Consider the following 21131-nt stretch of genomic DNA (forward strand, 5'->3'; position numbering starts at 1 on the left):
GGTATTGATTTTGACTACTAATATTATAAAACAATTTTATATTTTGATTTAAAATTTACCAGGATTGATCAGATGTCAATACAAATCAGAGAGTAACTTAAATTTATAACTGTATATTGTCGACAAATAAAGACATTTTTGAAAAAGAAAACACAAATAATCATAGACTTGTAAAACTGCTCCAGCATGAAATATCAGGAAAATTCAAGTCACAGAAAATAGCTATAATCACCATTACAAAGCCATTTAACTGGGGATTATAGTCCTAAATAGATCCTGGTTTACAAAAAAACAATCAAGTAGAGAATGCTTTCCTCTCCAAATAATGACAAAAAATGAGAGGAAACCAATCCCTTCAAGAAATTAGGCACAGGAGCAAAGCAAGATCTGGTTGATCCTCCAAAATGAGTGATGGACGTAGTCAGGTCAGCTGTTGAGAGTAGAGAGCATTCCTCCGGTTGCAGTCGGGAGTATCACCTCCCAACCAGGTCCTTTAAGAGGATAAACGTTTTGTTTTGCATCACCCTTCTCTTCCTCAGACGGCCCAGCAACCAGATCACTACGGTCCAGAACTTTCTCCAGATCTTCGTCACTGATGTCAGTCTGAATCCATCGGTCCTCTTCATCCTCCACCTCACGAAGAAGGTCTAGCAATTCCTCTTCCTATAACAGAAATTATTAAACACCCTAACTATATGCTATGGTTACCAACAAAAAAGATCATTGCACATATAGCACCAACCATAATAGTATCTGACCCATCCTTAGATCTTTCTTGTTTAAACTGTCCCTTGCCAATCACCACATGTTCAAGCCTCAATTTGCTAAAAGCTCTTTTCAGAATCCGACCCTGAAACAGTAAATTTATGTTTCCATTATAGATAATAGAAAAGGGGGCATATTGCCAAGGTGGGGAGGGGGTATGTAAAGGTGGGGCGCGAGAGCTAGAGTGAGTATCTGAGGCACCTCGATAGATTGGGCAGTTGCTAGCCTGTAAACATGAACAGGTTTTGTTTGACCAATTCTGTGACACCGATCCATGGCCTGTAAATCTGCCTGAGGATTCTGCAAATCAATTGAAACTCAATCAATCCTCAGAAAGAAATTTTGCATAACAGCATCAGGTCAGGCATAAGTGAGTGGGAGATGAAAACTACAGTACAAGATGATACCCAATCACTATCGTATAAGATGCAGGTGTCAGCTGCTGTAAGATTAATACCCAACCCACCAGCACGGGTACTGAGGAGAAAGATTCTATAGTCACTGTCCACGTCATTGAATTCCTGAATCTGTTAGTGATTCACCAAAAATACCAAAGCCAGGTTAATTGCCAACTCAGTCGATAAATGACCAGCTAATACTGAAAACATGAGCTCCGACAATGTTCTTTTCGTCTATTAGTTGATACTCTTCTAAATTTGTTTAAAATTGATTAACATGTTAAACATCAACATTTAAGTCACCAACCACCATTATGTTTTGGTAGTAGATTGTTAAATAGTGGAAGCAAGCAGCAGCAAATGAACATCACATAAAACTAAATTGTTAAAGGACAATGGACAGCAATTGTATAACATGAAAAAGATGGAACACCACAAAATATATGTTTCTCTTATTCATAGCTGTACCTGTCGTTTTCGTTCTGATAATTTAACATTACCATCAATCCTGCAAACTTGAAATCCCCTTTCACTAAAATAGTAATCCATTATGTCTAAGATCTTGGTCCACTGTGAGAATATCAGAACCTAAAAGCAGAAAGAAAGTTGAATGAAAAAACAATTAGATTATACACATGTCTTCACAAAGACTTCAATTCATACAAAGAACAAGCTCCGACATACTTTGTGCTTTTGAGCAAAGAGCTTAGCCAACAGTCTATCCAATAATTTAAATTTTCCACACTGCTCCACAATCTGTTCCACAGGTGGGTAAAAATCTGCCAAACGGGATACTGAAAGGTGAAGATCATTTATAATTGATATGACAAGAAATTTTAGGTGGAAGAAAACATACAGGAACCATCAAAGGTGGACTCCAAAAGGTCAGGGTGGTTGCAGTTCTTCCTCAGTTGAACCATCAGATTATTGAGCTTTCCTTTGAAACCATATGTAGCTGCAAATGCTAACAAAGTGAGCAGGTTGCTACCACTTTGACAGAAACTATCACTAGATTCAAAAATATTAGCAAGTAAAATCATGCAAGAATAGGACACACATATCGAAGTATCTAGACTCTGTTCGAGTAAACATAGTGCAAAGAAACATAGATGTATATAACAGCATAGAAATAAGAAGAAATCCTACTTCAGTTTACTCTTTAAACCAAACAAGAGACAACGTTACCCCACACAAAACCACAAAATGTGTATATATGTACATGAAGATGCACTGCCATCCATGTTTTTCAAAACCTGCTATGAGTCAGACGGAATGTAGTTTTACCATTAAATGATTTCTCTAAGATGTGACCCTCCAGTGTTTTGTTAACAAGATGATCTTGGAAGGTCTTCTGATAATCAGTCATTGTTGCATACAAGAGAATTTCTTTCTTCCGAGGGAGCATTAGCTCAACATCAGACTTCATTCTGCGAAGCAGAAATGGACGCAAAATAGCATGGAGTTTGGCCACTACCTGCAGATATATGAATTGACAAATTAAAAAAATAAGGATCAAATAGGAAATCGTCTGAGGTAGCACTCATTTAAAGCATACCTGAGCCCTTCTTTTCTCTTCCATCTCTTCCTTGATAGCTTCACTAGTGCACCTCCCTGAGAAGTCAAACCTGGGATACACATAACAAGTAAGACACAAAGAAAGAATGAAATTTTTGTGATTAGTCAAAAGTGATTGTTCACAAGTTAAAAATTCAAAAACTGATATTTATTATGGCCATGAAATAAAATACCACTGATATGTACTTCCTCTGTCTACCACGAGTACAGTATTGAAGATCGCACAGGTATTAATAAAATGTTGAATAGGTATTTGATCAGTAGAGAAAGTGTCCCATCAATGGCAAATAATGGGTTATGGCGTTGGGCCACGTGTAATTTTTTTTTGAAACTAAGTACTGTGAGAGGATATTATAACAAGGGGTGTTCAAAATAAAAAAAAGGTTGACCTTTGTGGACGCCAAATAAGGCAGTTGTTGGACACTCGTGGTGTCTTGGTGAACTGTGATATGTGGATGCATATTGCATAACTTGAAAGTTGAGGGACTTGATAGCAAAATAGAAAAGAGTAAAAGGGGAGAAAAGAAGAGTTAGCTCCCAACGACTATTTCTGTTTTGGAGGTTACAACCGGTGCGGTTCCGAGCAGTTTCGAGCTCGATTTAGCTGAGCTATCGGTGAGTTCTCACAACCCACATATATAAGGGGTTAATTCAGTTAGAGATTGATTGATCAAGAAAAAGAGGATCATTTTCTGTGTGAGGGAGTCAATGTTGTAGAGTGAGCTCTCGAGTTTGAGCGTTTTGATTTCTTGAGTGATTCTCAGTGTGATTCTTGAGCGATTGTAATCAGATACTTCGATTGTGATTGTGCATTGAATAAATTGGTTGAAAGCTTCTCCGTGGACGTAGGTCTTACGACCGAACAACGTAATTGTGTGTGTTCTTCCATTGTGTTTAATTCTCTGTTATTAATTGTTATTTTTGGCCAGATTCCCTTTCCAAATTCTAACAAATTGGCACCGTCTGTGGGAACCGAAGGTTTGATTGTTGATCGGCGAGATGGGCTTCGGCAAAGATTGATGTGAAGAAATTCACAATGAAGAACGATTTTGGTTTATGGAAGCTGAAGATCAAAGCAGTGTTGATGCAGCAGGGTTTATGGGAGATCTTGATTGAGAAGGATCAGAAGCCGACTGAAGGTGAAGAGAAGGCTAATCCGAAGAAGCAGGAGCTCCAGCATAAGGCCTACAGCACCTTGATTCTTAGCCTCGGCGATCAAGTATTAAGGGAAGTTTCAAAGGCGGAAAGCTGCTGGAATTTGGGCAAAGCTTGAGTCACTTTACATGACCAAGTCTCTTGCCAATCGACTACATCTCAAACAGAGATTGTTTACATTCAAGATTGATGAATCAAGAAGTGTATTGGAGCAGTTAGATGAGTTTGGGAAGTGTATTGGCGATTTAGAGAATATTGATGAGCAACTCAAGGATGAAGATAAGGCGCTCATGCTTCTCAACTCTCTGCCAAAGTGTTATGAACAATTTAAAGATGTCATACTCCTTTGCAGTGACTCCATGATTACCTATGAAGAAGTACACTCTGCACTCAAGCTCAAGGAATTCCAGAAAGCTTCTGGAAAGGTCACTGATCAACAGCAGAAAGTCTTAGTGTTAAGGAAGCAGGCAAGAAGCCCTCCAAGAACAAGAAGGCTGCATCTGATAAGGGCAAATCCCAGCCTCAAAAGGAGTCAGATCAAAAGGAAACCAGGTCTTGCCACTGGTGCAAGAAGCCCAGGCATTTGAAGAAAACTGCTATGATTGGAAAAGGAAGCAGACAGAGGCCGAGAACCCTGTAGATACAGCTAATATTACAGAAATGGTTGAAGAGGGACATATCTTGAATATTTCAGATGAACAAATCTTGGGGTCTTGGGTGATGGACTCAGGCTGCAGTTTTCACCTTACCTCAAATAAGGCATGGTTTTCTGATTTGAAAGATGCAAAAGGATCAGTGCATTTAGGGGATAATCACACCTGTGATATAAAAGGAATAGGTAGCATAAAGTTGAGTATGCATGATGGATCAACCAAGATACTCCCTGATGTCAAATATATCCCATAAATCAAAAGAAATCTCATATATTTGGGAACTCTTGAAAGGAAGGGAATGATTTTCAGCTCAGTTGGTGGTGTGTTGCAGGTGCTAAAAAATGGCAATGTTGTGATGGAGGCAGTTAGAAGAAATAGCCTCTATTATCTGAAGGCAAAGGTTATAGGAGCAGAGGTTAATGCAGTACAGAAAGTTGATTTAGCTACATGGCACAGAAGAATGGGGCATGTAGGTAAAGTTGGAATTAAGGATTTAGTCAAGAAGGGACTGACTCAGTGTGATCAGTCAACCGTTGCTGTGTATTTTAGTAGCTATGAGCAGTGCATATTGTCCAAGAGCAAAAAGCTAAGTTTCAAGGCAGCAAATCATACCTCACAAGCTCCATTGGATTATGCACACTCAGACATTTGGGGGCCATCACAGATTATTAGATGATTTTTCTAGAAAACTATGGGTACATGTTATGAAGGAAAAATCAGAAGCTTTCTCTAAGTTTAAAAAATGGTGCAAAGAAGTAGAATTAGAGAAAGGAAAAACACTGAAATGCCTTAGAACAAATAATGGCTTGGAGTTTCTATCACATGAGTTTGATCAATACTGCAAGGAAAGAGGTATTAAGAGGCATAGAAATGTCCCTAATAACCCCCAACAAAATGGAGTTGCAGAGAGGGCTAATAGGACAATTTTGGAAAGGGTGAGGTGCATGCTTTTCACTTCAGGATTGCCTAAAACTTTCTGAGCAGAAGCAGCTTCTACAGCGGCCGTTTTGATCAACAAGTGCCCATCATCGGCCATTGACTCTGAGACTCCAGACATGAAGTGGAATGGTTCACCTGGGGATTATTCAAGGTTGAAAAACTTTGGGTGCAGGGCTTATGCACACATATTGCATAACTTGAAAGTTGAGGGACTTGATAGCAAAATAGAAAAGAGTAAAAGGGGAGAAAAGAAGAGTTAGCTCCTAACGGCTATTTCTGTTTTGGAGGTTACAACAGGAGCGGTTCCGAGCAGTTTCGAGCTCGATTCAGCTGAGCTAACGGTGAGTTCTCACAACCCACATATATATTGGGTCAATTCAGTTAGAGATTGATTGATCAAGAAAAAGAGTCATTTTCTGTGTGATGGAGTCAGTGTTGTAGAGTGAGCTCTCGAGTTTGAGCGTTTTGATTTCTTGGTTGAAAGCTTCTCCATGGACATAGATCTTAGACCGAACCACGTAATTGTGTGTGTTCTTCCATTTTGTTTAATTCTCTGTTATTAGTTGTTGTTTTTGGCCTGATTCCTCCGCCGAATTCTAACATGAACAGAGAGAGTAATTGCCATTTAACAACAGGGTTTAAAGCATTGTCAAAATTCAAATTGCCATCACCCCTTAATATTTGACCCAATTTCTAAGTTCTTACCACATAAAGATGAGGTCAACTGCAAAAATAATTATAAGCACTTCATAAAAAAGATATTCAAGTAATGTTATTATTAATCAACAACTGCCAGCTAACAAGAAGTTACTTACCATGATTCAAACTCCTCATGGGATGAAAATATATCAGGAAGAATAAAATTCAACAGCGACCAGAGCTCCGCCAAGTTGTTTTGCAGTGGTGTGCCAGTTAAAAGAAGCTTATTCTCAACAGGCAAAAGTTTCAATTCCCTCAGTAACTTACACTTTGAGTTTTTCAACCTGTGTCCCTTCAAGAATCAAAATATATCTCAGAAAAAATCATGCAACACATCAATATTTTAAAACTTCAAGGACAAACTCCTAGTTTAAAAAAACAAAATAATGTCACAAAAATGGCATATACCTCATCAACAACAATGTATTTCCAGCTGTAATGTCTCAGTACTCGTCTTGCATCAAACATTACAATTTCATAAGAGGTAATGACAATGGGGAACTTGGGACCCATAGTTCTAGGCATATGCTTCCTTGCAATTTCATCTCTCTCATTCTTATCACCATGGTAAATGATTGCATTCACCGAGGGTAGAAACCTAACAGATTCAACAAGTCATGTATATTACGTTAACATCATGAGAAAAAATAAGAATATTCAATCATCACATGTAGAAGGAATAATCACATACCTCTCGATCTCATTCAACCAATTTGATAGAGTTGAGAGAGGAGCAATAATCAAGTAAGGACCATGCAATCCATTCCCTTTGAGGTGACCAAGAAACGCAAGGGTTTGAATTGTTTTACCGAGACCCATTTGATCTGCGAGGATCCCATTTAATCCATTTTGCCACAATGAGATCATCCATTTTACGCCCTTAAGCTGATATGTTTTCAACTTTCCACCAGTCAATAAAGGTACCAATTCTGCCTGCTCTTTCTCATCTCTCTCTGCATCTGTAAGGGTCGAATCTTCAGCAGAACAACCATCTTTCCCTCTTGTAAGCATAGCTGCAACTGCTCTCTTTGCTTTCTTCTACAAAATTCCAGGAGTGGTTTTGCATTAGGATGTGGCTTGCAAGTGACAAAATCAAAATGATAGGAAGACCAATTACATATGAACAAAATATGACAATTTAAACAGCATAAGACTGAAGAACTCCAGAGTATGGTGGGGAGATCTAGTACATTATTATAATTTGCACCAGCCTTTCTTTTAGAACCACGGCCTCTCGTTCCTCCTTTGACAGCAGTTTTCTCATCATCCTCCAGCCCATTCTAACATATTGCAATACAAACTATGTTAGGGGAGGTACCTTAACTAATCAACAAAAAAAAATCAGCAAGAGAAGTAAACCTTTGTAATATCATCCATTTTCTCCAGTAGAAACTCTGAGTAAAGCTGGGTCTGAGTCAAAAGCTCATCCAATTTCGTGAACTGGGTGCCATTCAGACTAGCTCCTTCTACAGGTTTCTGCTCTTCTTCTTTCAGCCGCTCTTCCAGCAGCTTTTCTTCCTCCTCCACCATGGCTTTTGAAATAAGTGGATGACATCCTTCCTTGACATCGTCCACCTCCCCTTTAACACCTGAATTCCCTTTGCAATCCTTTAAATTAAATTAAAATGAGATAAAAGAATCAGTGTCAGGGTTAATCAGAAAAGTATAAGCCCAATTATTGGCAACCTCAAGTGTAAGGGATTCGAAAACATGAATAAAAGAATAAATAACTCCACATAGAGCAACCAGTTTCTACAGCAAAAGCAAGTAGTAGCATAAAAGAACAGTGTGCGATGAATCAATTTTCCTACATTCTATGATCAAAATAGGCTAACTTGGTACAAAAGGGGGAATGGAGTTGAGGTAGCTAGAAGAACATTTTGAAACACATTACCCTAAGGTAGCATCGTATTTCCATTCCAACAAGCCAAAACGCAACGTCAAAACTCAGCTCAACGAATAAAAAATTAGTAAAAAAACACATCTGAAGTATATTTCACCAACAAAGAGGCCGAAATGTGGATGATAATACCTCGTCTTCAAGAACAGAGGTTGGAGAATCTGCGGCAGTCTCGCTCTTCACTTCGTCCTCGGCAGCCATTTCTCACAATCCTAAGTCATAGAAAATGATAAAATCAAATAAGAACGTGCAGAAATCGCAAGGCGTAAACGAAAACCCCTTTTTTAACTTCATATTGCACAACAATTGAAAAATCTCAAATAAAATCCCCAAATATTAACAAAAACCCTACACAAACATTGCAACTGCTTACTCAGTATATGGAAATGACTGCTAATCAATTTCAAATTTGCTTCTCTCTCTGACACTCTCTCTGTCGATCTCTCTCTCTCTCTCTGAAGGGAGGAAGAGACCAGAAAGAATGGAGAGAATCAAAAAGAAACAGAGAAATTGGATTCAACAAAGGTGTGTGCACAGTTATTTATTTCAAGGTGACTGGCAATTGTCTGCAGGCGCGATGGGCGGGAAAATACCCTAATTGGAAAGTTGCCCTTACAAATCCGGTTTATTTCTAAAACGCCACTCCTTCGCGACTTTTCGGAAAACGCCTTTTTATAATCAATTTATTTTTATTTTAAAATGGTCATTGTCAAATTAATGGTCATTTTTATTTTTATAATCAATCTATACTAGTAATTATTAAATAAAATGCTTATTAATTATATGTAATTAATTTTCTACATCAATCTTATACATAAAAAATAATGTATGATGCCAAAAGCCAATTACGCCAATTATATATTAACTATAAAACGAATTAATGACATGTTTTGACTTCTATACATATGTAACATATCAAATTGGTTACTCCTTGACCATGATATCAAAGAAGTGGGGATTTCTATACATAAAGGAATTGAATATTACATGCCTTATATGTTTATGTGATCATCTTTCGTGAAAACTAGTTCAATTTTATTGATATTAATATGGCTTATTTTATTCTATATTTATTGCTACTGTCATGATTATGTAAATGTACATCATTTATATTACGTGTGAAACATGATACTGTCTCGTTGATTTTGATTCTAAAGGTTGGTATAATAACATCACAAAACTATAAAATTAGACAAAAAAACAGTAAAGTTAAGATTTATTGGTAATTATTCAATATTTAGAATTGTTTTTGGAAAAATTACATGACAACCATAGAACTATATGTTTTGTGTTAATAAGGATGAGTTGAATGATCTCGGCTATTCAAGAATAAAACAGAGTCATTTAATTTGACCAAATTTTATGATTTTTAGTCATTTTGCCTAAAAAAATGAATCTTGGAATATTTTTTAGGCAACAATCAGTCTCACTATCGCCCCAATTTAATATTTTTGTTCATTAGCAAATAATTGTCCTGTTTGTATTTTACTAAGTATTTTTGTACTTTAAGTCACTCGTATTTTATTCATAGAGTGAACTACGCAATAGTTTCTGAATTAGGTGTTTCGCACGTAAACAGCTCTTAAACTTTAAAAATATCATGGATAGTCCTTAAACTAAGGTGTAATCATATTCATGTTACTTTTTCACTATTGATCACAATTTTGCACTAAAAATGGATCGAAGGCATGGAGGATATTTTTGGCTTCATAACTAGGTACTAGATATGATATGTTATTTATTTCTCTAATATTGAATATGATATTTTTTTTATAGTTTGAGTGCTAAAATGATGTATTTTTCACTTTATTTTTTTAGTCACTTTATGTCCAATCCTCCTTCTCTCTCTAAAACTTTTAGAAAATAAAAAATTAAAATAAAATAAAATATAAAATTTAATTATAAAAACAACTTGTAACTACATTTAATTATTATATAAAAGTATGATTAACTTTTACTAACTTATTCTATCTATTTTGTATACAAGTAGTAGTATTACATTTCTAAAATCTCGACCCAAATTAAAGTATGACTATTATCGACGAGGAAGTGGAGTATAAAATGCTGAAATTATGTGGTTTAACAACCGTTTCCTTGGATAAGGCAAAGCCTAACGATAACAAAACTCAATCGAAAAAGCTCAAGCTCAGCAGTAAATCCACTCCAATGGCAGTGCTACAACTCTCTCCATCGCCATTGCCGCCGCCGCAGCCAATCAGCCGCCGTAAATTCACCAAACTCAGGCGGCTGCCGATGCTCAAAGTGCGGGCCGTGGCCAAGGAGAGCGGCGCCGCTGAGGCAGCCGCCATCGTGGGCGGACTAGTCGCGACGCCGGTGATCGGTTGGTCCCTCTACACCCTCAAAACCACCGGATGCGGGCTTCCACCCGGGCCGGCGGGCTCTATAGGCGCACTGGAGGGAGTGAGCTACCTGGTGGTGGTGGGCATTGTGGCGTGGTCGCTCTACACCAAGACCAAGACGGGCTCGGGCCTTCCCAATGGGCCTTTTGGCCTCTTGGGGGCTGTTGAGGGCCTCTCCTATCTGTCTTTGTTGGCTATTGTTGTTGTGTTTGGGCTGCAATTCGTTGAGCAAGGATCCATTCCCGGCCCGCTTCCTAGTGATCAATGTTTTGGTTAGAAATTACTACTAAGTTGTAAGTATGTTTCTTCTTTCTCCCAATTGTCGTTTATGAATGTTAATACCGATATTGTGTTACGTGCAAAGTTAGTATGTCATCAATATTTTGTGGTAAATAATGTTAATTATTAGTTGCTTTCTCCTAAAATTGGAAAATGGAGAGGTGTGTGAGGAGAACTGGAGAAGCATGGTTAATTTTACGTAGTGTCTTATTTAGTTTAGTCATTAACTGAGATTTTGAGTTTTTAGGCTTGAGTATGTTTGAATTGCTACCTTTTGCTGGATCAACATATTACTGTATTAGTGTATTTGCATCTTATTTGGCTCAATTGGTGTAGTCATTTCTTCATCATGTGTAATTGAGGTCGATCCATCCCACCGTTGACCTATTTTTAAGTTATGTGCGACAATACAAACAGTTCTTCGTCTGTTATCCATTACCAACGACAATGATAGTCACACTGCCTCTATCTTCCAATATCGACAAAGACTTTTTTTTACTAGTGTTCAACCTCACAATCCACTATTGCTAAATATTAATTATTGGACTAGCAAAGTAATAAAAGTGGCAAACTATCACATTACATGAGTTTTTATTTTTATATGTAAATTTTGTTATACATGTCACCACTTATCGAGTTTGACTAGAGAAGTTGTGATATATTTTTAAATTACTGAAAAATAGGCAACTTATTAATTAACCTCTTATCATTTCGACTTATGAGAGAGAAAAAAGACAGAGAAAGGCTGTTTTATAGGAAGGCAAACAAAAGGGCATCCCCTTGTAAGATAGCAACTAACAACATTTGCCATAATTTCTCTGTCTTACCTTTGAAGACGTTCAACCTACTTTTCCAAAAACAAAAAAAAAAAGAAGGAAAGACAGAGCACCCTCAAATTCAATCATCCCATGAAATTAGGGATTTCATAACTTCAACTCCATGCAATTTCATGATCATCATCAAGATTGAAGAAATCATACATTTTTTGTTTTTACATAAAACAACATGTGATCTTCTTGTAACGATCAACGAAGGTGGAGTTGCTTAATTAAATATCATTATGTCGTCATCGTCTTCATCATCATCGGATGCTACTCCCCCATCATCTTCATCTTCAACGGACTCTCCACCATCTCCTCCTGCAACAACGCCTCCATCAGATTCCACGCCACCGCCATCTCCTCCCTCATCAACGCCGCCTCCGCCCTCCCCAACATCAACTCCACCCCCGCCCTCTCCTCCAACATCATCGCCGCCTCCACCATCACCCCCGCAAAGCACCCCTCCCCCGCCTTCTCCCACCCAATCTCCTCCAACCTCACCGCCTCCATCACCACCAACATCTTCACCTCCGCCCCCTGCCTCTTCCTCCCCTCCTCCTTCCCCTCCCTCCCCCGCAAAATCCGGATCTACACCAGCATCAGAACCTCCTCCTTCGGCGGCATCCTCCACCACTCCAACACCGTCTCTTCCGTCAACCTCAACCCCAACCCCGACCACTCCTGCGCAAACTCCCCCTACACAAGGAGCTGTCGGTTCCACACTCGCAATTCCTTCTTCCCCTTCAAAACCTATCTCTCCAGAAACACCCTCTCTCTCTCCCAACCTCCCTCGACCCCGGCCAGCCGGTTCAACCGAAACTCCTCCGCAACCTTCCAACGACTCTCAGAATGTTAATGAAGCTATCGCCGTCGGAGTTGTAGTGGGAGTAGGAGTAATCATTGCACTCCTCTCTGTCATCTTTTGCCTCTTGTGTAAGAAGAAAAAAAGGAAATCTGATTATTTAACAAACCCTAACGCTCAATACTACAACCAAGATCCGTCGCTGTGGCGCGGGCAGCAACAACCTATGGATCCGAAGATGAAGCTCCACCCGCCCGCAGGAAGCTTCATGGGAGGCGGGTGGGCCCCTGGCACGAGTGGTGAATTCGGCCCGGGGTATAATAACTCAGGGCAACATGGTGCGATCCAGTCGCAGAACGTGGGAGGTATGTACCAGTTCAGCTATGAGGAGCTTGCCAACGCCACCAATGGCTTCTCTCAGGTCAATATGTTGGGGCAAGGCGGTTACGGCCTCGTTCACAAGGGTGTTCTTCCTGATGGGAGGGTTGTCGCTGTGAAGAGCCTCAAGAGCGGGAGCGGGCAAGGCGAGCGAGAATTCCAAGCGGAGGTTGAGATCATCAGTCGCGTCCACCACCGCCACCTTGTCTCTCTCGTCGGATACTGTATTGCTACTGGCAACAAACTCCTTGTCTACGAGTTTGTTGCTAATAAGACGCTCGAGTTTCATCTTCATGGTTCTTTCTTGCATCTTTTTTCCATTTTTTCATTATATACTTCAAGAGTTGAGAACTTATCATTTGATAGCACAAAATGTATCAGTTGTTGACTTTCAATCCAACCGATATAGTTCGTGCTGCGAACTAATATCAATTGACAACTCATAGGGTTTCTGCCGCCAATTGATATGTTTTGTTGCTGCCAACTTTTCAAGTTTTCATTTTAAGATAATCTGGTTCTTAATTGATCACGACCTATACTTTGATGTTGTATCATTAATTATATTAATATATGCATATGTGTATGTGTGGTTGCAGATAAAGGTGGAGCTGGGCTTGATTGGTCGACAAGGCTTCGTATTGCAGTTGGCATGGCTAAGGGGCTTGCTTATCTCCATGAAGATTGTGTGATTCTTCTTCTTCTTCTTTGATTTATCTTTTATTGTCTGCATATGTTCACTGATCTTGGTATTGTTGTGATTGCAGGTAGCCCGCGGATTATCCATCGTGATATCAAAGCTGCAAACATTCTTATTGACAACAACTTTGAAGCAATGGTACTACTCATCATCATAATCATTCACTCTTATATACATATATGATATATGGGCAAATCATGTAAACAACATGAAATTTGGTCGAATCTAATTCTTCCCGCAACTTTAAATATCATTTGGAACAAATTTTAATTCGTACACAATTATTATAAGGTCGTTTTTCTTTATGAATATATGTTATTGTTCACGCGATTTCTCTGTTGGCATATCAAATACAATCTCACTAAGAACTTCTTCGAGTGGTAATTGCGAGTAAATCTAAATATCATTATTTCATCGACTAATTTATGAAGTTACGAGACCGACCAGAATATGACCAGATTTCGTGTTTTTATGGAGAAATTTGCCCTTTATGTATCATCTTTATGCAAGTATTCATGAAGGTGTGTTTTTGCAGGTGGCTGATTTCGGTTTGGCTAAACTCACTACCGATAACAATACTCATGTCTCTACCCGCGTGATGGGAACATTTGGGTGAGATGTCTGATTCTCACAATCTTGTAAACATAAGCATCATGACACTAAATTTTCATGACTCCAGATACCTAGCGCCGGAATATGCTTCAAGCGGGAAGCTGTCAGAGAAATCCGACGTCTTCTCATTCGGAGTAATGTTGTTGGAGATTGTCACGGGCCGGAGACCCATCGATCTCACTAACACGATGGAAGACAGCCTCGTAGATTGGGCTCGGCCTCTTCTCACCAAGGCGCTCGAAGATGGCAACTTCGAAGAAGTGGTGGATCCGGGGCTCGAGGGTAGATTCGACCATGACGAGCTCTCTCGCATGGCCGCATGTGCTGCGGCCAGCATACGCCATTCCGCGCGAAAGCGCCCTAAGATGAGCCAGATCGTGCGGGCCCTCGAGGGAGACTCGTCCCTCGATGACCTGAACGACGGTGTCAAGCCCGGCCAGAGCACCACGTTTAACCCTAATGGGGGGTCGGATGCGTACGACACGCGAGCGTATAATGCAGACATGATGAAGTTCAAGAAGATGGTAATGGATTCGGAGGAGTTCACTAGCAACGAATACGGCGGAGATTCCTCTGATAAATAGTCTCGGATAATTATGAGATGAAATATTTGAACGACTCTACTTTTGCTGTGACTGATACCAATTAAAGCCATTTCATGAAGAATTTGTGATAATCCAACCAATTTTAATAACTGAATCATTTTATTTGCATGTTATATATCGACGACATGTAGCAAAAATGTTTATATACTTGACTAGAGGATTTTGCATAAGGAACGAAGGGGAGCACCTACTCCATTTCCTGCTACACCAATTATAAATTGATATGTATACATTCTTTAAAAAATATAGTACTACATTTGTCCGTCATTAGGAGTCTCATTTGAGTTCGACACGAGTTTTAAGAAATATAAAGAAAAGTGGGTGAGAAAAGATAGTGGAATGTGGGGCCCATTTTTATATATTTTTATAATAGAATGTGAGTGGATAGGCTAGTGGAAAGTGAGATGCACCTACCATTTATGGTAAAAGTGAACCGGGACTCCTAATGACGGACGGACTAAAATGGTATACCGGGACTCCTAATGGCGGACGGAGGGAGTACTAAATCTTACTTGGCATCTTCCCCCAACATCTTCCTCACTTAAATTCATCTTGTCCGTGATCCTCTCCCAAATGGATTAGATGATCCTTTCCGGCTTTCAATTAGTCATATGAATGGAGATGAGATGAAAAATTGCGATATACAATGTAGTGTTGGTATTGTGGAAATATATCAAGATATATTACATTATTACTCCCTTCGTCCCCATAGAGGAAATATATCAATGTAGTGTTGGTATTGTGGAAATATATCAAAATATATACAATGTAGTGTTGGTATTGTGGAAATATATGAACTATTTCCTTTTTCGTCCGTCCCTAAAGAGTATGAATTTTCTAATTTTGAAAAACTCAAACTACATATTACCCTTACACATCATTTTATTTACAACTTATACTATCACCATTAACACTTATACCATTATAAAAATGTAAACTCTACTCTCCACTAACATTATTTCCACTACTCTTTCTCTCTCTTACTTTCTCTTTTATTAATTAAAACTCGTGTCGAACCCAAGTTCATATTCTTTGGGGAGGGAGGGAGTATCATTAACTGAAATTTTAAGAAAAAAGTAATTAAACAAAAGATAATAGTAATAGACAATTAGACATGGTCTCTTCTCAAAGACTAAACGATCCATAACCATAATCCCTATATTAGTTTTTTTTAGAGATATATAATCCCTATATTAGTAATTACAATTTTAATGATTGAGAAAATCGAAACGATGTAGTACCAAATATCGTAATTGGGCTAAATTAGAATTCAGAAGGCCATCAAACGGCCCGCGAATCTCATAATATTATACTGTAATTCATAAAATAAAATCGCAGAAAAAAAGGAAAAAGAAAAAAAAGAAAATCTATTGCAGAGGCAGAGCTCCGCCGGCAGCGGCCGTTTTCCTTTCATGACTGAGATCGATGCTGCTTCTATTTTGATCTGAATTCTTCAATTACTTTTTCTGCATTTGGTTTAACTAGTTATGAGAGACGATGACGCCCTACCCGTATCCACGCCCACTCATTCTTCATCAGTATCTTCCCTATCGTCGTCTAGGAAGGATGCTGCTTCGTCGGATTCCTCCTCCATCTTCGGCCGCGGCCGCTACAAGTTTTGGGCGCTCGCCGTGATTTTGTTGCTCGCGTTCTGGTCCATGCTCACCGGCACCGTCTCCCTCCGCTGGTCCGCCGGAGATCTCGATGACAGCTTCACACTAGACTACCATTCACCCTCCGCCGATGATCTAGACGTTCTCGTAACTTCTCTATCCTATGCAATCAAACATTGATAAAATCTATGAGTTCAATTTTAGTTTATCTAATGAGTAGCAATCAATCCACTTAGTTTGAAATTTAGTGTTTTGGAGAGTTGTTACAGTCTGATCGAGCCGTGATTGTAGATAACTAATACTTGTAGAGGTTGTTCTGTTGGTGGAGGGATTGTGAAATCAAACATTAATGAAATCTATAAGTTCAATTTTAGTTTATCCATTGAGTAGCAATCTATCCCCTTAGTTTGAAATTTAGGGTTTTGGAGAATTAGTACAGTGTGATATAGCTGTGACTGTAGAGAATTAATATGTTGTAGAGGTTGTTCTGTTGGTGGAGGGATTGAGCATTATTAAATGCGTTTTGCTATGTTTTGATTAGGTTATGGAGGAGAGGGAGAAAATGGTGCGGCACATGTGGGATGTGTATACCAACAGCCAGAGGATGAATCTGGCAGGTTTTTGGCAGGAAGCCTTTGTGGCTGCCTATGAGGATTTGACGAGCGAGGTGCCTGAAGTTATGGAGGATGCTATTTCGGAGATTGCTAGGATGTCAGCTCGCTACCTGGATCTCACCCCGCGTCCACGATATTCTTCGTTGTCATTGGTCAGTTCATTGCTTTGAAGTAGCTTGTGATCACACATTAATTATTTGCTCTTGTTGGATTTGATCTTTTGGTGGTTTTGAACTCTAACAATGAGTTAGTTAGACCGAGACACCATACCACCTTGGTCAGATTGTGCTTATTTTTGAAAAATATTAAGAAATTGTCTAACTTTAAAGCATGCTAATTGCATATGACAGTCATCTAACCACAGGATCTTCCTTGAGCTGTAAGGAACATATCTTGAATTGGTGAATGTCTTTTAGCTAAAAATATCTGAACTTCTACTACTTGATACAATTGTTATATAGTTAGGGACACCCTTGGTTTACTTTAGTTCAGATCCTGCTAATTGTGCCGTGACAATGAATCAGTGAACTTTACCAAAATGCTTTAATACTTGTCATAACTGCTATTGTTTCATGATTTGGTCTTGGGGGAATGTATATTATCCTAAGTACAGTAGGTAATTTACACATGACTTTGACTCCTGAACTTTGGAGTTGCTCACAACCTTGGCTACTTAGATTAAGCTGCCTAACTACAATTCTTAAGCTAGCTTTCAAAAAACCAGTTATGTCTTCTGAAAAGATGAATGTTTCTTTTTATTTTTAAACTATGGTCTGTTAGGTCATTATGTGATGGAAAAAAAAGAATGGCAGAAGATAGAAAAAGATAAGTTAGAGCCCTAGGTAGAGATGTAATTCCTTACCCTGGTTCAGTATTGTACCCTGTTTCTGGATTGCTAATGATTGATATATACAAATGTTTTTCAGCTGGGTATGTAGAAAAATACTGGGTTTGCAAGCTCTCCTTTCTCTTCTGTAGAAAAATACTGGGTTTGCTTGTGGTTCTTGTGAAAGTTCGACACAAAAACATAGAAACAAAATAGAATATGCTTCAAGATGTTTGTTGTATGTGTCAAAAGTTTTTTGCTTCTTTTATGCATCTCCGAGTGATTTTATTTGTATGTCAAACAAGTTTCTTGATGTTCATTCGTGAATATGTTATCACAATGTGTGATTTTATTTTGCAGGGTTTACGGAATTTGAATATAAAAGATAAGAAAAAGCAAAATCCTGGCAGGTAAATTAGACTTGAAATCACTGCGGAAATCAGAGGCTGCAACTTGATCCAGGAATGTGAGTTTTTGGAAACACACACAACTTTGTAATTTTGGTTTTTTTTTTTATTTATTTCAAAGTTTTATGATACCATGGTTCAGTCTGATTTGAGGAAAATTCTCTCATTCTTTAATTCATGTTAAAAGTTGTACATTTGTGTTTATAAATTGAGACTTATAGCAAACATACTTAAATAGCAAGATCTATCAAGAAAAGGCAATAATACTCAATTTCACTTGATTATACACAACAAGAAACAAAGCACACATCATCAGTGGTAAGTTAATTCTTTGACTAAAAAGCCACCACATCTTAATATCCAATTCAGAGATAAATTCGCGATATCAAACATAGTGGATGGTACTCCCTTCGTTCTATAAGAATATGCATTTTCGGTTGGATATGGTTTTTAATGCACAATTGTTAAAATAAGAGAAGAGTAAAACGAAAAAGTACTTAAAGAGTGCATGTACTTGTGGGATGAACTAAAAAGGAAAAAATATATATTTTTGTGGGACGAAAAGTAAACAATTAGCGTCGGACAGACAGAAACAGTGCGCACAATGAGGGGTAATTACGTATTTCATACAAAATGTTTTACCTTTGTTTCAATTTAGTACAAAAAGTATTAAGTTTACATATTTCATACAAAAAATTTTACTTAGTATTACAAAATAATACATTCCGTTAAATCCTTACTAACACCGTTACTTCCAAATATGTCATACATACAAAACGTTTCATCAATGTTTCAATTTTGTACAAAAAAAATTAAAATTAAAACTTTCCATTAATTATTTCAAACACAGTTGAAAAAAAATCACCACTATTCACCATTAAATTAGCGAATTGCATTTTATTGTCGAAGCTTTCTCATATAACAATGGAGAATACAACTAAAAAGACATTGAATCTTTTTTTAAAAAAATTAAATATTGACTTATTGACTATTTGAAGCTCAAACTAGCCATTTTGTAAATATGAAATATGGACTTATTTTATATTGTGTTCTATAAATAATACAATAAAAATAGAGTATATTGAGAGACATTTTTTAAACCACGATCAATTGCTGGAAGAATTGATATTGACTGTTATTTTTTTAGAGTGATTAATTGTATTAAATCTCTAATTATTCTTTTATTATGATGTGAGTTGGACAAATTATAAACTAACTGACGGTGTTTAAAATATTTAACAAAATGTATTAATTTAAAATACTAATATAACTTTTTGTATAAAATATGTAAATTTAATACTTTCTGTATTAAATTAAAATAAATATATAATATTTTATATGAAACATGATATTATCCCGCGCGACGATAATATCAACTTTACACTCTGAACTGAATTCTCTTGAGCAAAAAAAAAAAAAAAAAAAAAACTGAATTCTCTTGAGCGCCAACAAGGCAACAAATGAGCAAGAAAATATAGTAGGGGTATTTTTGGTACGGAAACGAGGTGCTGCGGAAATGATTAGGGGTAGTTTCGTACATAAGCAAATAGCTTAATCTCGTTCTCACGTGATATGACACAGTACGTATATACAGAAGCAAGCATGAACACAAATGGGAAATTTGAGAGTATAATCGAGCTTAGAAACACACATAACTTAACAGCCTGAGAAATTGATCAAACGGAAGAGACGACGATGTTGAGTTGGTTCAGAAAAGGCAAGAAGAATGAGGGTGGAGGATATAGGAAGGATAGGCCGCCAGAACATGACTGCTGCCCCATTTGCTTTGATGACTTCCACGTTCCTTGCCGGACTAACTGCGGTCATTGGTTTTGCGGCAAGTCTCTCTCTCTCTCTCTGCGTTTCTTTCTTTCTCTTTTTTCTTTTTCTGCTTCAATTTGAATTTGAAGAAATTAGAATTTTAAATTTTAGGGTTTTGGTTGTTGAATGTGGGAGGAAATGAGCACAATTGGTTTTACACAATTTGTGCTTCTTATGTTTTCCTTTGCAATTTGTTTATTGTATCGCTTAAATGTCATGATTTCATCCTCAAGAGATGGGATTTCATGAGATCTTTGCAATTGGAGATCGATTATGGATTTTGTTGCAGGAATGTGTTTTTGTGAAAATTCAAATGCTTGATGTGGATAGTGATTTTCTCTGTCTTGTCCAACAACAACTCATCATTTGGAGCTTTTCTTCATTGATTTCATCAATATATCAAATGCAACATAATCTGATTGGTTGAAATTGTGTGACATTCCCAGAAGGATGCCATGTTTTCTGAAATGGTGTGCTATGCTAATGAAGAATGAAAAAAAAATGAATGGAAAACAGAGATCATGGAGTTAGTTTAGTTAGTTGTTAGTTACTTAGCCATTTCACACTTTATACTTGCAATCAATATGAATTTTTTGAATAGTTCACTTTATACCTGCAATTAATATGAATTTTCGAGTACCATTTACTGCTATATTTGTAATTTGAATTACTAGCAGCTTTCTCACATATTGTTGATGTGTAACGCCGATATGTTCATAGCGGTGACGTTATTATTGTTAAGATGAAAGAAGTCATGCCAAATATGCCCCTAAAATAATAAGAAGCATCTTCGTAGTACTAGTAATATTTATTGGGGTCCTATTACTATTTTTGGAATATTTTAACCGGGACTCTAAAGTGAGGCGGAGGGAGTATACAATTTGAATAACAAAGCATAGAGGAATTTCACCTTCTTGTAATCATCATAGGATCTTGACATTGTGTTGCCATTTCAACATAAGCTTGTGAGTAAGGGTACCGTACAATGCAATGTAACACCCGTTGCAGGTGGCGCCAGATGTAGTGTTAGGAGAATGAGACAAAGTAGGGGTATTATCGTAAATCCACATAAAAGGATTCAACGCCTCCTGTCATGGCTGGTGAGAGTGAGACGACAGTATGTACTATATACTGAAAAAGCATGTTCAATAAACTGGAAAAATTACAAACGACAAACTTAAAAAATTGATGAAACAGAAGATGTTGAGTTGG

At 37.8% G+C, this 21131-nt stretch overlaps 4 protein-coding genes across 4 annotated transcripts; 3 read left to right on the forward strand and 1 right to left on the reverse strand.

Moving 5' to 3' along the window:
• Nucleotides 1-163: 163 nt before the first annotated feature.
• LOC121762981 (ATP-dependent DNA helicase DDM1-like) lies at nucleotides 164-8599 on the reverse strand. Its single transcript, XM_042159008.1, has 16 exons — nucleotides 8458-8599; nucleotides 8217-8296; nucleotides 7544-7792; nucleotides 7375-7464; nucleotides 6876-7222; nucleotides 6593-6782; nucleotides 6301-6476; nucleotides 2719-2788; nucleotides 2448-2637; nucleotides 2020-2118; nucleotides 1848-1942; nucleotides 1632-1751; nucleotides 1173-1292; nucleotides 967-1065; nucleotides 743-850; nucleotides 164-663 (listed from the first exon to the last, which is right to left on the reverse strand). Exons 2-16 carry the CDS (start codon nucleotides 8283-8285, stop codon nucleotides 427-429), a joined length of 2259 nt encoding a protein of 752 aa, XP_042014942.1. The 5' UTR covers nucleotides 8286-8296; nucleotides 8458-8599; the 3' UTR covers nucleotides 164-426.
• A 1513-nt stretch (nucleotides 8600-10112) lies between these two features.
• On the forward strand, nucleotides 10113-10823 carry LOC121760855. Its single transcript, XM_042156456.1, has one exon. It carries the CDS (start codon nucleotides 10113-10115, stop codon nucleotides 10719-10721), a length of 609 nt encoding a protein of 202 aa, XP_042012390.1. The 3' UTR covers nucleotides 10722-10823.
• A 1259-nt stretch (nucleotides 10824-12082) lies between these two features.
• Nucleotides 12083-14735, forward strand: LOC121762985 (proline-rich receptor-like protein kinase PERK5). The gene is made up of 5 exons (XM_042159013.1): nucleotides 12083-13020; nucleotides 13321-13407; nucleotides 13489-13559; nucleotides 13957-14033; nucleotides 14101-14735. The coding sequence occupies exons 1-5, from the start codon at nucleotides 12573-12575 to the stop codon at nucleotides 14615-14617; spliced, it is 1200 nt and encodes a 399-aa protein (XP_042014947.1). The 5' UTR covers nucleotides 12083-12572; the 3' UTR covers nucleotides 14618-14735.
• Nucleotides 14736-15970: 1235 nt separating this feature from the next.
• On the forward strand, nucleotides 15971-18256 carry LOC121762990. Its single transcript, XM_042159022.1, has 3 exons — nucleotides 15971-16398; nucleotides 16793-17017; nucleotides 18052-18256. Exons 1-3 carry the CDS (start codon nucleotides 16126-16128, stop codon nucleotides 18103-18105), a joined length of 552 nt encoding a protein of 183 aa, XP_042014956.1. The 5' UTR covers nucleotides 15971-16125; the 3' UTR covers nucleotides 18106-18256.
• Nucleotides 18257-21131: the final 2875 nt, after the last annotated feature.

This window comes from Salvia splendens, chromosome 13, assembly GCF_004379255.2.
Source record: "Salvia splendens isolate huo1 chromosome 13, SspV2, whole genome shotgun sequence".
NCBI lineage: Eukaryota > Viridiplantae > Streptophyta > Magnoliopsida > Lamiales > Lamiaceae > Salvia > Salvia splendens.

Excerpts from the sequence above, each read along its gene's own strand:
- LOC121762985 (XM_042159013.1), top strand. The coding sequence starts at position 12,573 with ATGGATCCGAAGATGAAGCTCCACCCGCCCGCAGGAAGCTTCATGGGA. Across the intron at positions 13,021-13,320 it reads GCTCGAGTTTCATCTTCATG|ATAAAGGTGGAGCTGGGCTT; the intron begins GTTCTTTCTTGC and ends GTGTGGTTGCAG. Across the intron at positions 13,408-13,488 it reads TGCTTATCTCCATGAAGATT|GTAGCCCGCGGATTATCCAT; the intron begins GTGTGATTCTTC and ends TTGTGATTGCAG.
- LOC121760855 (XM_042156456.1), top strand. The coding sequence starts at position 10,113 with ATGACTATTATCGACGAGGAAGTGGAGTATAAAATGCTGAAATTATGT.
- LOC121762981 (XM_042159008.1), bottom strand. The coding sequence starts at position 8,285 with ATGGCTGCCGAGGACGAAGTGAAGAGCGAGACTGCCGCAGATTCTCCA. Across the intron at positions 2,789-6,300 it reads CATGAGGAGTTTGAATCATG|GTTTGACTTCTCAGGGAGGT; the intron begins GTAAGTAACTTC and ends TGTGTATCCCAG. Across the intron at positions 851-966 it reads CAACTGCCCAATCTATCGAG|GGTCGGATTCTGAAAAGAGC; the intron begins GTGCCTCAGATA and ends TTACTGTTTCAG.
- LOC121762990 (XM_042159022.1), top strand. The coding sequence starts at position 16,126 with ATGAGAGACGATGACGCCCTACCCGTATCCACGCCCACTCATTCTTCA. Across the intron at positions 16,399-16,792 it reads CCGATGATCTAGACGTTCTC|GTTATGGAGGAGAGGGAGAA; the intron begins GTAACTTCTCTA and ends TGTTTTGATTAG. Across the intron at positions 17,018-18,051 it reads GATATTCTTCGTTGTCATTG|GGTTTACGGAATTTGAATAT; the intron begins GTCAGTTCATTG and ends TTTATTTTGCAG.